The sequence below is a fragment of the Staurois parvus genome, unplaced genomic scaffold, assembly GCF_062004578.1.
Source record: "Staurois parvus isolate SC_StPar_1 unplaced genomic scaffold, SC_StPar_1.0 ptg000137l, whole genome shotgun sequence".
Taxonomy (NCBI): Eukaryota; Metazoa; Chordata; class Amphibia; order Anura; family Ranidae; genus Staurois; species Staurois parvus.
In genome coordinates this window covers 11,507,293-11,521,495 of record NW_028317933.1, presented here as the reverse complement: position 1 = coordinate 11,521,495, position 14,203 = coordinate 11,507,293, and the positions used below count along the sequence as shown (strand labels likewise).

The 14,203-nt window shown below is 43.4% G+C and overlaps 1 protein-coding gene across 3 annotated transcripts in view; it reads right to left on the bottom strand.

Moving 5' to 3' along the window:
* The window catches only part of LOC149465813 (phosphatidate phosphatase LPIN3-like), a 76,708-nt gene extending 64,923 nt beyond the window's left edge, over window positions 1–11,785 (bottom strand). The window contains exons 1-3 of one of the 3 annotated variants that reach the window (XM_089673352.1): window positions 11,331–11,785; window positions 8,009–8,244; window positions 4,668–4,763 (exon numbers count right to left, since the gene is read on the bottom strand). In XM_089673352.1, the coding sequence (XP_089529478.1) occupies window positions 4,668–4,763; window positions 8,009–8,244; window positions 11,331–11,355 (357 nt within the window). In that variant the 5' untranslated portion in view covers window positions 11,356–11,785. The remainder of the gene's footprint in view (window positions 1–4,667; window positions 4,764–8,008; window positions 8,245–11,330) is intronic. The other 2 variants (XM_089673349.1, XM_089673353.1) reach the window with 2 other exon arrangements.
* Between the last annotated feature and the right edge of the window lie 2,418 nt (window positions 11,786–14,203).

Sequence of the window (14,203 nt, the reverse complement as noted above, 5' to 3'; positions counted from 1 at the left end):
AAAGATGTCTCCATAAAAAAGACCTGTCCAGCCTTCTAATAGGAATAAAAATGATTTAAAAAAAAAAAAAAAATTAAAGGGACAGTGTAAAAATAAAAAAATAAAACAATAAAAAATTGCAGAAGCAAATCACATATGTAAGTCACGCCTGCAAATGTAAACAGTGTTTACCCCACACGAGGTATCGCCACAAACGTTGTAGTGAGAGCAATAATTTTAGTGCTAGACCTCCTATCTAACTCTAAACTGGTAACCTGTAAAAATGTTTAAAGTGTCACCTGTAGCAGTACCCCCTCAGAAATTGCTGATGAATTTGGGTCCTCCTTTAGTCCTGCACAGCCAGTCAATTAGCATTTTCCACACAGCTTCCATCCACAGATAGAAATCAGGCCTTGAGCATTGGTTTTGGGTATTTTATCGAGGGGATTAAACTTGGATAGGGTATAAGGGTGTATAGGATGTCCAAGGGAACTGAAATCTGAGGACAACTTCCTAAACTATTCACAGCTTCTTTCTCTCTCTGACACAGTCTCTGTTGGAGTGCTAGCCAGCAGCTCCAGCTGTACTACCCCAGACCCTAAATGAACTCCTCTTCACCCAGCAATCTGAAGACTTTCTTCCTGACCAGGGCATCTGGCTCCTGTTCCTTTAAGTAAGGTGTAAAGTCACTAGCAGTGGGATAATCTGGTTTCCCACCAGGGTGATTATCCTTCCCTTCCCTTATCTATCCAGGTAGTGCAGGTGTACTCACTCAGATCCTCTCCTGTACCGCTTGTGGAATGGCTACTGCTACCAGGCCTATCAGCTGGGCTGTTCCTTCCATGCCATACAAGTGGTCCTCTCTCAGGGGGCCAGTGAGTCCTGAGTTTTCCTCCTTTCCAGCTTTAGACTCGCAGCAGGCCCCATCCCACTAGGCCTCCTGGCAGCATTCTTCCTCAACCTCACATTTTCCTCTCTCCTTCTTCCACCCAACTCTCCTGCTACTGAGCAGGCTTCATCACTTTTAAGGGATTCCAGCATTGGCTGAAGTCCCTCAAAAGTGCAGCCAACCACTCCTGCCTCCAAGGCCCTCCTCCAAAAGCCTCAGAGCAGGGGGATATTACAGAGGGGCTGGCCTACAGAGTCTCTCAATTCTGACCAAAGTTTGACCCCTCTGACTATCTCACCTGAGTTGCTAATCAGCTTCTCTCTAGCCATCTGGGTCTAGCTCCCCTAGCTAAACTAGGAGGGTGTTACACACTTATGGAGATTTTTGAGTTCCGTAGTGTCTCTAAACTTGGTCTTGGGCCAGGGTGAAGCAGAGGACTTAGATAGTGGGGCATGGTAAGAAATACTAACTGGCTCTGACTGGCAGGATCATCCAACAGAGTCTGGAGTGTATGGGGGTTCCAACGATTTGCATCCATCTGCAAGTCCAGCTTAACTGTAATGTTCCTCCAGTCCCACTTTTCTGCCGTCTCCTCAGAGTTCCACTCATCCTGTTCTATCCCAAGGGGCCTGAACCTCACTAGGATTCTACCTCTCCGCCACTAACACTCTTCACCGGCTCACCTGAGGATTGGTCATCACCGCAACTAGGCTCCTTCCATGTGCAGAGGTCAGGGAGGGTAAAGGAGGCCAGCTGTTTATAAGTGCTGTTTCTGCTGTACAGTAGCTGTGGACCTCTGCATATTTTGGTAAGCAGGGAATGGCGGTGTATGACCCTTCTCTGCTGCGTGAGTCATCATAGATGGCGGGGGAGTCACGGTCCTGGAACTCAGCCCCACTTGGTGTAGCAGACTACTGAGCAGGCTCCATCACTTTTAAGGGAGTCCAACATTGGCTGAAGTTCCTCAAAAGTGCAGCAACCCACTCCTCAGATCCACCTACTACCTCCAAGGCCCTCCTCCGAAAGCCTCAGAGCAGGGTGAAATTCCAGAGGGGCTGGCCTGCAGAGCCTCTCAGTTCTGTCCAAAGTTTGACCCCTCTGACTATTTCACCTGAGTTGCTAATCAGCTCCCCTAGCTAAACTAGGAGGGTGTTACACACCAATGGAGATTTTTGAGTACCGTAGTGTGCAATTTTAAAGCGTGATATGTTAGGTATCTTTTTACTTGGCGTAACATTATCTTTATTATTGTACAAAAAAAGTGGGTTATATATTGTGTTTTTTTGCATTAAATTCATTAAAGTGTATTTTCCCCCCCCCCCCAAAAAAAACTGCTGTACGAATACCATGTGACATGAAAAATTGCAATGACCACCATTTTATTGTCCACGGTCTCTGCTAAAAAATATATTTATAATGTTTTGGGGCTCTGAGTCATTTTCTAGCAAAAAAAAATATTTTTACATGTGGAAGAGAAATGTCAGAATTGGCCTGGGTTGGAAGCAGTTAAATTACAAGGGATGATTAACCACCTGTGAATGTTTTGTGAATGTCATATTCACTGCTTCATAAATAAAGTCTAATGCAGGCCATAGATGGGGAGATAACCGGCCGATTTTTCTTTAAAAAAAACGAAAAATCGGTAGTTCAAGTGGCCGACGTTACCAGGAATGGTAAAAAAAAAAAATCGGCCGATTTTCATCCCTTCTACAGCCGGTAAAAAGTGTCCCTGCAGAGAGCTCCGCTATTTCTTTGACAGTGCTTTGACATTTATAGCGGCTGCAACAATGTATTTGTATCCATTTCGGATACAGATGGTTTTATTCAGAAACAAATAGATACAATGTTGCAACCGCTATAAATGTCAAAGCACTGTCAAAGAAATAGCGGAGCTCTCTGCAGGGACACTTTTTGCCAGATTGGAATTCTTCTTCTTCTTCATCCTCTTCTTCTTCCTCTTCCTCTTCTTCTTCATGGTCTTCATCCTCTTCTTCATCCTCTTCTTTTTCTTCCTCTTCTTCATCCTCTTCTTCTTCTGCTTCTTCTTCATCCTCTTCATCCTCTTCTTCTTCTTCTTCATCCTCTTCTTCTTCATCATCCTCTTCTTCTTCATCCTCTTCTTCCTCTTCTTCATCCTCTTCTTCCTCTTCTTCATCCTCTTCTTCTTCTTCATCCTCTTCTTCTTCTTCATCCTCTTCTTCTTCTTTTTCTTCTTCTTTTTCTTCTTCTTTTTGTCTTCCTCTTGCAGGTCACTGCTCATGCGCAGATATTTTATCGGTAAAAAGATCGGCCGATTTGCCCATAATTGCCGCGAAAATCGGCCGATCTTTTTCCAACTTTACCGATAAAAAAAATCTGCCAAAATACCGAAAAACGGCCGAACAATTAATCCACTAACGATCCGAAAATCGGCCGATTTTCGACCCATCTATGGCCTGCATTAGTCTGAACAATTTTCATTTATTTTACATTCTTAAGAGTGTAGCAGTGCTGAGACCCCCTTTTCTGTCGCTGTGAGACTCCATGGTGTGGTAGATCAGAGCCATAAATGTGGGATGGAAATGTTCTATGATTAACAGCTCATGTGCAAAAAGACTTTGGGGTTAAGGATAAAAGAGACAGTGTCACCTTGTCCATTCAGGATAAAGTGACAGTGCTTGTGTAATACCACTCACCCTCAATCATTCACCTCTACAGAGCACCCACACTGCCTCTTCCTTTGTTGCAGCTGCCATCAAAATATTTGTGGTTGGCTGGTGTTCGGTCATAGTGGAATTGGTGATGTCAAAAGAGAAAAAGGAGAGAAGCGCCTCTAAGTGCAATAAGTCTTTTAATTCAAGTTTAAATGTAGAAACACTCACATGTGTGAAGTAATCATAAGCATAAAAACCGTGGTTAACAATAGTTAACGGTGGGGTGGTAACCCGGGTGAAGAGCCGTCATCTCTCTGCGATGTGGGGAGGTCAGCTCTAGGCTGGAACAGCGTGGTGGCTGGAGGGGGAACAGCGGTGAGGCCAGCCTTCATGCACGTCCTCCCTCAAAGCCGGATGGAACGCACGCTGGAACGTAGCGGCGGCGTGGCCGTGATGACGTCAGATCCCAGCCTTGAAAAAGGAGTGCACTTCCGCCTTCCATGGCCAGTGCATGCTCCGAAACGTGTCGCAGTGCACCCTGGGATCTGACGTCATCACGGCCACGCCGCCGCTACGTTCCAGCGTGCGTTCCATCCGGCTTTGAGGGAGGACGTGCATGAAGGCTGGCCTCACCGCTGTTCCCCCTCCAGCCACCACGCTGTTCCAGCCGAGAGCTGACCTCCCCACATCGCAGAGAGATGACGGCTCTTCACCCGGGTTACCACCCCACCGTTAACTATTGTTAACCACGGTTTTTATGCTTATGATTACTTCACACATGTGAGTGTTTCTACATTTAGACTTGAATTAAAAGACTTATTGCACTTAGAGGCGCTTCTCTCCTTTTTCTCATCTACAGAAGTTGCTACAGCTTATTTGGAAGCCTTGCCCTCAGTGCCACACGGAATCCTACGCTCTTCATACAGTAGCCACTAATACCACCATCACCCATACTACCATTTCCCAGGACTTTGCAGTGTTTGCGCTGTTACAAACCTTCCTCATTTTTTCTGAATTGGTGATGTCACCCCCTCTAACATGCAATTGGCCACTAGCTAACTTCGCTAGCTTGTACCATCCCAGTTTTAGCGGACTGGCCCTTGAGCATTTAAGCCACTTCTTTCCCCCTTTGACATCATTAATAATCAGTCCCATCATTCAATTACCTCATTCTCTTCTATCTCTTGAATGAAGAAAGCTTCTCCATTTTCCCCAAGTCTCATCTGCAGATCAACAGGTTCTCCATTTACTTCTATATCGACCTGAAATGAAAAGAAATAATAATTTATCAAAGTTCACTAGGCAAGATGCAACCCATTATCTACTAAGGACCTTAAAGTGAAATTGAATGCAATGTATGGTTCCCTCCTCTAACGCTTGTGTCAGTAGACTTTTGTTTGCGATTTTAAATACCTATAGAAGTCTATGGTAATGCAAAACCCACTTGAAGCAGGTCAGAAGAAGATCAACTAGAAGCCAAATGCACCGCTCAATTACATCTGAGTGATCTCAGAAGTGTCTCAAACTGATGCCACTGACATAAGCCCAAAGCCCATCAACAAAGGGACCTTACCTGTCTGCTAGCAATATTTAAAAATTTGCACGCTGGATGAAGTGTATGCTCAGTCCTGTGTACAGTTCCCAATGCCAAGGGTTTGACCAGATGCCAGGATATTATAACTCCAGCATGCCTGTCAGGATACATCATTAGTGTCTGCCCAGCAGCCAAATAGAAAGGACAAGGGGTTGGGAGAAGCAGCGGAGAATTTGGCAGTAGCAGTAAAATGTGTGGCAGTGGTAGACCTGCAAGAACTGAAATGATGAACATTAATACAAGAGCTCTTGAGGCACCCAGGTGTTTAGCTCCCCTTTATGTATCAATGTGTTCTTGATAAGAAATTGAGTTACTTCTTAGCCACCAATCAGCATCAGACCTGCATTGAAAAGTTGCATCTGCTTGGTGGTTGGGAGAAAATAAATCCAGTCCTTATTAGTGTAGAACTACCCCCTTGGGGGTTGCTCTTGATTTGGGACCTTCTATAGTCCTGCACAGCCAGGCAATCTACATTCGCTACACAAGCTTACATTCAAAGTCAGAAATCAGTCCTTGAGTTTTTGTTTGTTGTTTATTGAGGGAATTTAGAACTGGGATAGGGTAAGGGGGATATAGGATTCCCAAAGGAAGTGACAACTGAGGACAAACTTCACAGAACTATTCTCAAGTGTCTCTTCTGCAACAAAGTCTCTGTTGGAGAGCTAGCCAGCATCTCCTTGATGTACCACCCAGACCCTAGATGAAATTCTCCTCTTTACCCAGCAATCTGGAGGTTTTCCTGACAAGGGATCTGGTTTCTGTCCCTTTAAATGGGTGAAGAGTCACTAGTAGGGGGCTAATCTGGTTTCACACCAGAGTGCTCCTTCCCCTATCCACCTATTTCCCTGCCATACAGGTGGTCCTCACTCAGGGGGGCAGTGAATTCCAAGTTTTCCTCCTTTCCAGCTCCAGTCTTGCAGGCAGGCCCCATTCAACTAGACATCCTGGTAGCCCCCTTCCTCACAGCCTCACACTCCCAATTTCACACTCCTCCTACTGAATGGGCTCTAACACTTTTAAGGGAGTCTCAGCCCCTTGCCAAGCCTTCTGTTGGGGATTGGCTGAGGTCCCTCAAGAGAGCAGCCAGCCACTCCTCAGGTCCACCCACTGCCTCCAAGGCCTTCCTCCAAAAGCCTCCGAGCAGGGGGAAATTCCACAGGGGCTGGCCTGCAGAGCCTCTCAGCCTGACCACAATTTGACCCCTCTGGCTATTACACCAGAGCTTCTACTCAGCTCCTAACCATTAGGATCTAGCTCCCCCTAGCTAAACTAGGAAGGTGCTACATTAGGAACATGTTAATACACAATGCCTTGTGGTACCTACAACTTTAGTTACAAGAGATATCACAAAGTGTCGACACATATAGGATAAATATGGCAAGACTCAAGGACCTAACGTCCACCACAGCCGATTACACAGGCAAAAATCTATCTCTCTTGAGATTGTCTCTTTAGATGAAATGCGTTGGGAAGGGTTTACGGTGCAGTCACCGTCTGACTGGCCTGCAGCATGTTTGTAGGAAGCATGTTTATGTCTATCCTGTAAGTATTTTCCTTTTAGTAAATAAATCATACTGGCATTTTTACACTATAAAGCTTTGGAGATCTTTTTCCCTGATGCTAAGCCAAATTCCATGTTGGTGAGCTCCGTGGTTCCCATCCAATTGCTTGCACATTGGATCCACGCTCGTCTGTGTGACCAGAGTGAGGTTGATTTAACCCTGGGTATAGAAAGCGCTTGTAGCACCCTCCTAGGTAGCTAGGGGGAGCTAGACTCCAATGGTTAAAAAGAGGCTGAGCAGCAGCCTGGGTGTAATAGCCATAGAGGGGTTAAATTGTGGTCAGGGCTGAGAGGCTCTGCAGGCCAGCACGTCCTGGAATATCCCCCTGCTCTAGGGTTTTTGGGCCCTGGAGGCAGTGGGTGGATTTGAGGAGTGGCTGGTTGCACTTTTGAGGGATCCTAGCTAATTACCAACAAGAGGTTGGCAAGGGCTTGGGACACCCTTAAAAGTGCTGGAGCCTACTCAGTAGCAGGAGAGTTCAGGTGGAAGACAGAGAGGAGGCTGTGAGGAGGCTAGGGCCTACCAGCAGACCCGGAGCTGACGAGGAGGAAAGCTGAGAGCTCATCGGCCCACTGAGAGAGGACCACCTGTATGGCAGGGAAGGAGCAGCCAAGCTGATAGGCCTGGTAGCAGCCACCAACCAGCAAGCGGTACAGGAAAGGATCTGAGTGTGTACACCTACACCCCCTGGGCAGAGAGGGGAAGGAGCACTCTTGTGGAATACCAGATTAGCTACCTGCCAGTGACTTTTCACCACTTAAAGTGACAGGAACCGGATCCCTTGTTCAGGGATACCTCCAGATTGCTGCGTGAAGAGAAGTTCATCTAGGGTCTGAGGTGGTACACTAAGGAAAAGCTTGTTAGGTCTCCAACTGAGATGCGGAGAAAACTTGTACATAATTCCAGGAAGGTGTCCTTGGTTTATCAGTACCTTTGGGCATCCTGTACACCCCTAAACCTATCCCAGTTCAAATCCCCTAAATAAAACAACAAAACAAAAGCTCAAGGACTGATTTCTGACTCTGGATGCAAGCTTTTGTGAAGATGTGTAATGCCTGGCTGTGCAGGACTATAGGGGGACCCAAATCTTCTAGTGACTCCTAAGGGGGTAGTGCTACATGCTCATAAGACATCCTATAATTTGGGGAGCTAAGATCACAGAAGAGTTTGCCCAGACCAATCCGGGATCTTGTCATGGAATAATAAAGCTTTGTGAAGGCTGATGTCATTGGAGTGTGGCTGGCTTGTTTTGCAAACTAGGGTCTACTGGTTGTAATATGGCAATCTGCTGGGTCCTCAAATACATGATTATTTTAGTTAGTGAGGTCTGCATGGTCTTTTATAGACTTACCGTCATTTCAGCTGATCTCAGTATACCCAGTTTCCCAAACCGCACATGGAATGGAGACGATCGAAAAGAGCCATCAGGCTGTTGGACAACAATCACATCAATGGAGCCAGATAATGTGGCTGGGTTGACTCCCTTATACAAGTCCCGTACACGACCCAGTACAGAGCCCGCCAGCTGCCCCACGTAGTTCATCCTCTGAAGAGAGAGGGGTTCATGAAACGTCAGGTTATAGCCTACTGCAAAGAGAAGGGAAACTTATACACTATACTACACATAATGCCAGACATGACGTATATAACACAGAACTACCTGAACAATACAAAGAAATAGAATTTACATCTTTTGGGTCCCCTACCTATTATATGGTAATAGCAGATGCAATTTATTTGAGCACCCCATGTAACAATAAGTGGATTACCTAGAGGTCAATAACCATTCTCTTTTCTATAATAAAAAAAAAAGAACCTCTCTGTATGCATGTGACATCCAAATATTGGTTGAGATCTTGTGTCTCAGCACTCCAACAACGCAATGATGGACTTGTCTCCCATTGCCTCTTGGTTACAAATTTGTCATTTGAGCATTTAAAGTTTGTAAATGTTTGTACCACTTTATATTTTGGTGTATCTAAACTCTTAAACAAATAATAATATATTACAGATTACAAGTCCTTAAATAGGATGGCTGCATTACTTTTCTTTTTCAGGCTTTTACTTTTCTTTTTCTCATCGTTTTCACCTGGTGAATCTGAAAGTAAAACATATCTTCTCCCTTCATGTCTATGATTCCTCCTTATTGTATCTATGGAAAGAGCCATATTTATCACATAGGTTGGACTTCAAACATGTCTGCCTTTGTTCTCCTCATTTAAATAATCATGATGAAATAATAGGACTAGTAGTCCTGAGGTGGGCTTTAAGCTTACAGGAAATAACAAGAACACTACATTTCTGGGTAGATCAACAGGCATTTTCTGTACTTCCCAAAAATGATTCTAGAAATGGGCACTTCCACCTGACAACACGTAGGTCATCGGTTCAAATCCCAACCATAGCACAACTCGCCTGGAGTTTGCATGTTCTCCTTGTGACTGCATGGGTTTCCTCCGGGAACTCTGGTAGGTTAATTGGCTCCTCTCTAAATTGGCCCTAGTATATTTATTGGGACCTTAGATTGTAAGCTCCTTGAAAGCAGGGACTGATGTGAATGTACAATAAATACGTAAAGCACTATGTAAATTGACAGCGCTATAGAAGTAAAGTAAACAATAACTAAGAAGACTAAAGCAGCCACCACATCTATGGACTGGTAAACTGCACTATATTACTGTTTTGTCTTTAGGTTTTGATACACTGTAATTATAGTCAAAGGACACCTGGCTTTAAGACTCCATGCAAACTTGTGCGACTTCAAAGTTGCACGATTTCCAGTATGACTTTGGAGCATGACTTTGATCTGGCTTTACACTCTCTGGATCAAAGTCGCATCAAAGTAAGGCCTTTTCAAATTTGCTGCAACTTTAAGTCCCATCGATTTGAACGGGTGCCATTGAAAAGAATGGGCCTTGACTTGTCATGTGACTTTGATGTCCAAAGTCTCACAAGTGTGAAAGGAGCCTAAGACACATTTTAAAGAAATCTGTACCAAAAGAAACTGTAGACTGCCATTGCGGATCTCCTTCTGAAAATTCAGGGTGCCTGGCCGTCATATTAATCCAGTTACTTCAGTATTTTCTAATCAGGAGTTGATGCTTGCTCCAGGTGAGTAAGTAGGGAAATTCTGAAGACAACCAAGGAGCAGAAATTGCAAAAGGAGGTTAGAGCTTTGGACTCACTCCAGTTTTCTGCCTTCTCTCTCATTTCAGCAGGCAGTGCAGACAGCCTTCTTTGGGTTGCCTATGTAATTTAAAACCTCACGTGGTCTGCAGACTTTGTCTTCCAAACCACTGAATATCGATTAGGGAGAAGACCACAGCCAAGACATTGTACAGCATGATGATAAAAACCAGGTACATTACTTAACAGAGCTTGCTAGTGAAAAGACAAGAGGTCTGCAGTGCCGTACATTTTTTAGGCATTTACACACTGAACCATACCATGCTCCTGTTAGTTGTCTGTAGGTGTTTATTCTAACAGAAAACAATTCAGTAAAACTATGAATACTAAACAGTAAATGAAAAATAGCATATGGGATGAAGAGTTACAGCCCATTCACACCACTGCATTACAGTAAAGTGTGCTTTACATGTGGTGCTATTTATTGTGAATGGAAACCTAACATACCTGTGCTTTAGCACACAGCAATGCATGGTAATGCACTACCGTGTGTTGCACTGAAGTCTGATTTTTGGTCCATTTTAGTGCCTTAAACTGAATGTTTTAAACCGAACCTGAAACAGAATTTTTTTTTTTTTAATAATTTCATTAATGTGGCTGGTGTTTTTGCATTGAAGTCACTAGAAGGTGTTTTTGCATTGAAGTTAATGGGACGTGATTTTTCATTGAAGTCACAAAGGGGTATTTTTGCATTGAAGTCAATGGGACGCAATTTCGCATTGACGGCACTAGGGGGTGTTTTTGCATTGACGTCTATGGGACGCGATTTTGCATTGAAGTCACTAGGGGCGTTTCTGCAATAAAGTCTATGCGATGTGATTTTGTATTGAATGTTATGGGATGCAATTTTGCATTGAAGACAATAGGGGGCATTTTTGCATTGAAGTCTATGGGACACAGTGTGCCATAATGGGCATCTTTTTTTTCCTATCGGCAAAACGCTGATAACCCTATTTTCGGCTGATATATTGGTGCATTCCTACACAAATCACATTCACAAATAAAATGGTGCAAATAAAGTGCTTGCAATTCCACCAAGTGAACAATGGAAAGCCAAAGTTTTTTTTTGAACACACAAAAGTCCACAAGTGATCTTCCACTGAGATAGAGCTTCCACCTTCAAGTGCAGTAATATATCCTTTTTTCTGATCTGACACCTTCAACCACATGCAATGAAGCCACAAGCCTCTTACCAGATGATGTGGACGATTAAATTACAAATGGTCAAAAGCACATTAAACAGAAGTGTCTCCTCAGTAACATTTATATAATAAACACATACACACAGATAAAATACAGTATACGTTCTGATGAGACATAATCACTGATCTACGTTGCTATTACTGCAGAGGTCTTATCTACTGTGCTTGGTGGTCATGTCGCAAGTGGTCAAATTTCATCAGCATCCAAACCAACAAAAGCCATTTTCTAGCATCAGACAACAAATGACAGCCAAAACAGGTTCACATAAGAACTTGTTAACTCACAGTTGGTTTGTATAATCCCGCTCATTGATCCTCTAAACTTTTCACCTTCGAAAAAGGAATCCTTTGGCACTCCAAGCGTTTCAGCAATGGTACTCCCAGAATCCCCCTGACTAGGCAGAAGATTGAAGAGATGTGTAGGTCTGGGAGCAGTCAAAGAACTCCAGCCTGACTCTCCCTACTCAGCACATTCAGTAACCCGTTTTCCAGGTGAGCTGAGGGTGGCATCCTCATGATTAAATCTACTTGCGTCATGTTAGCAGCTGAGCAGGTGTGAGGACTGAAATGACAGCCCTGTTTCTGCAAACAGTCACACGTGGTGTAACCGGTAATCAGGTGTCTTCCTGGGCTTCGTTCCAGTATGTAGAGCAGGAAATGCAGATGATTTGTCCTTTAGAAGACACAACTGGAAGTTGATATGAAATTTAAGAAGGCTATACTGCCTCCTGGGCCAGTTGTTCTACTGTATGGCCTGGAGGCCTCCCGGGAAAGAGCATAGCACATATACAGCACCGGGAATCAATGGGATCTCTCCTGTTGTCAATAAGGTCACAAAAATAGCTTTTTTCCATTACAGAGGCCACATTGGCAACATGGTCCCAAGGGAACAGTGCCTCTTTAATATTGCTGTTTCCTCGGTGTTACAACTACGTAAGTGCTGCCAACATTTGAAACTAGAAGGAAAAATAGCAGTAAGAAAATCTGAAGTCATAAAGCCTTTCAGACTATGAGCATCTGTAATATGAGAAGTATCTACAGCAGTAGAGGCACTAGCGTCCTGGAAATTTCTGTTTCAGGATAGGAATGGACATGGGCATCTGCAGAAAATGGGACATGAGGGAGGTGGGGGAAATTAAATCAGTTGAGCTACAAAATAATAGTGCCTCTATATGTAAGCAGGTTGAAATACCTTAGATTGTACACTCCTTGAGGGTTAGGGACTGATGTGAATGTACAATATATATATACGTAAAGCGCTACGTAAATTGGCAGCGCTATATAAGTACCTGTATTAAATAAAATAAATAATAAATACATGCAGGTTAGTGAGACAGCTGCTGTCCCAGCTGGGAGGGAAAGCGTTAACCCAGGTTTCCACACTTTTCTGGGCTCTGTCTCTCTCCCTGTGCTGTTAATAAAGGGGGGAGGACTTTTCCCAGACTCAGTCTTCTGCATGGGAAAGAGGGAAAGAAAACTCAGAGAGCCAGCAAGATGTAATGTTCAGCTGCTTACATAGGAGAGGAGGAGAGTGTTCTGTCTATCGGTCAGCCTCTCTGTAGTACTGAAGTACAACCAGCCTGTCAGATTACTTTCATGCAATCACTGACAGCGGCTATAGCTGCTAGCAGTGATCATTGTGTTCTGCCAGCAGAGAAGGCTTCCTACCCACAGAACACAATAGTGCTGCGGGAGGAATTCCCCCATCAACATTGACTGTGTTGATGGGGGAATCAAGCAATTTTCTTGCCTTCCTAGGGACAACCATTTGGGATCATCGCAGGGGAAGCCCCGGGGCTAACCATCTGTCCAAAATATTATTGAACATAGCCAGACAGCCCTATGAATATATAGACATTTCTTATAGGGAGAATTGGCATTGAGGTCAGCTATGTTGTGTATTGCTGTTGAGGGTAACACAGATACCCATTTCTGGGTTATTGCCTTTCATACGTAGTATTTTCTTGAGGAAGATAGAATCATACCTATTCCGCTCTAGATTTTCCAGTATATATAAGGACATACAGTAGATGTCAGGTATGTTTTGGAAGAGATATATTGGAAGAGATTACTTTTTAAAGTGGTGTTAGTCTGCTTTCATGCTGATCTGTTTTCTTCTGCTTTTCCGTTAAAAAAGTGGAAGAAAAACATGTGATCATATAATCCTATGGGATTCTTTGCACTGATCTGTTGCGAGCCTGCTGCATTTTGGGGCAGTATAGATATACTGATAATAGTATAGATATAATAATAATAATAATAATAATAATAATAATATGCACCAGAAACTCACTTCCCCATTGAAATTCATGGAAAACCCAGAAAAATGCAAAACTGCATAAAAAACGCTTTTTTTAGTGCAGTTTTTGAATTGCATATTCTGTAAAAAACACACCGCAAGTGCGGTACAAATGCGGTAAAAACGCATTTGCGTTTTTGCTACCGATCACTGTGAAAGCAGCCTTACATATATTTTAACAGCAATCATCTGAGGTCTGAAGAACAAAATCCGATAAAGCCAGCAATTTGGATCTGTCTATTATGTGTCAGCAAATGTCTTCACAAGACTTGAACATTCAGAAAACAAGTTGCAAATGTATTTGTAAGCAGTTCTATGTGTAACTACCTAAATGATGGTTGCCTTAGTCATACAGCCAATTTAGTCAGTACAGGTCCATTTTATGAGGATAAATGATAACCTAAAGAATGCTCTTTAATTGCTCAGTTATGTGTTGTAATGCTTTTGCTATTTATTACTTTTCCTATAATTCCTGTTTAGGAATTTTAATTACAGACTGTCACTATCGTATGGTAATCAAATGTGTTTTCTTTCCAGAAACTGTAAACATTATATTCTCATCTTTTATTGTAAGAATGCCAACACATTTTTCAGCTCTTGACACACAGCACTGAACCGTTCACATGTCTGCTTCTGGGGAACTAATCATCTAATGTCCCCATCACTGTGACACAAACACACAAACTAGTGCCAAATTACTCCTAATCCAATTAACCTAATGGCATGTTTTTGGGGACTGTGCCAGAAAACTGGAGCGCCATGTGTAAACTTTCAAAGACAAGTCGAATTATACTGTACATGTTGAAGGCCTTGCTCTGAATCAATCCAAAAACCTCTACATGTACAACCACCAGATTAC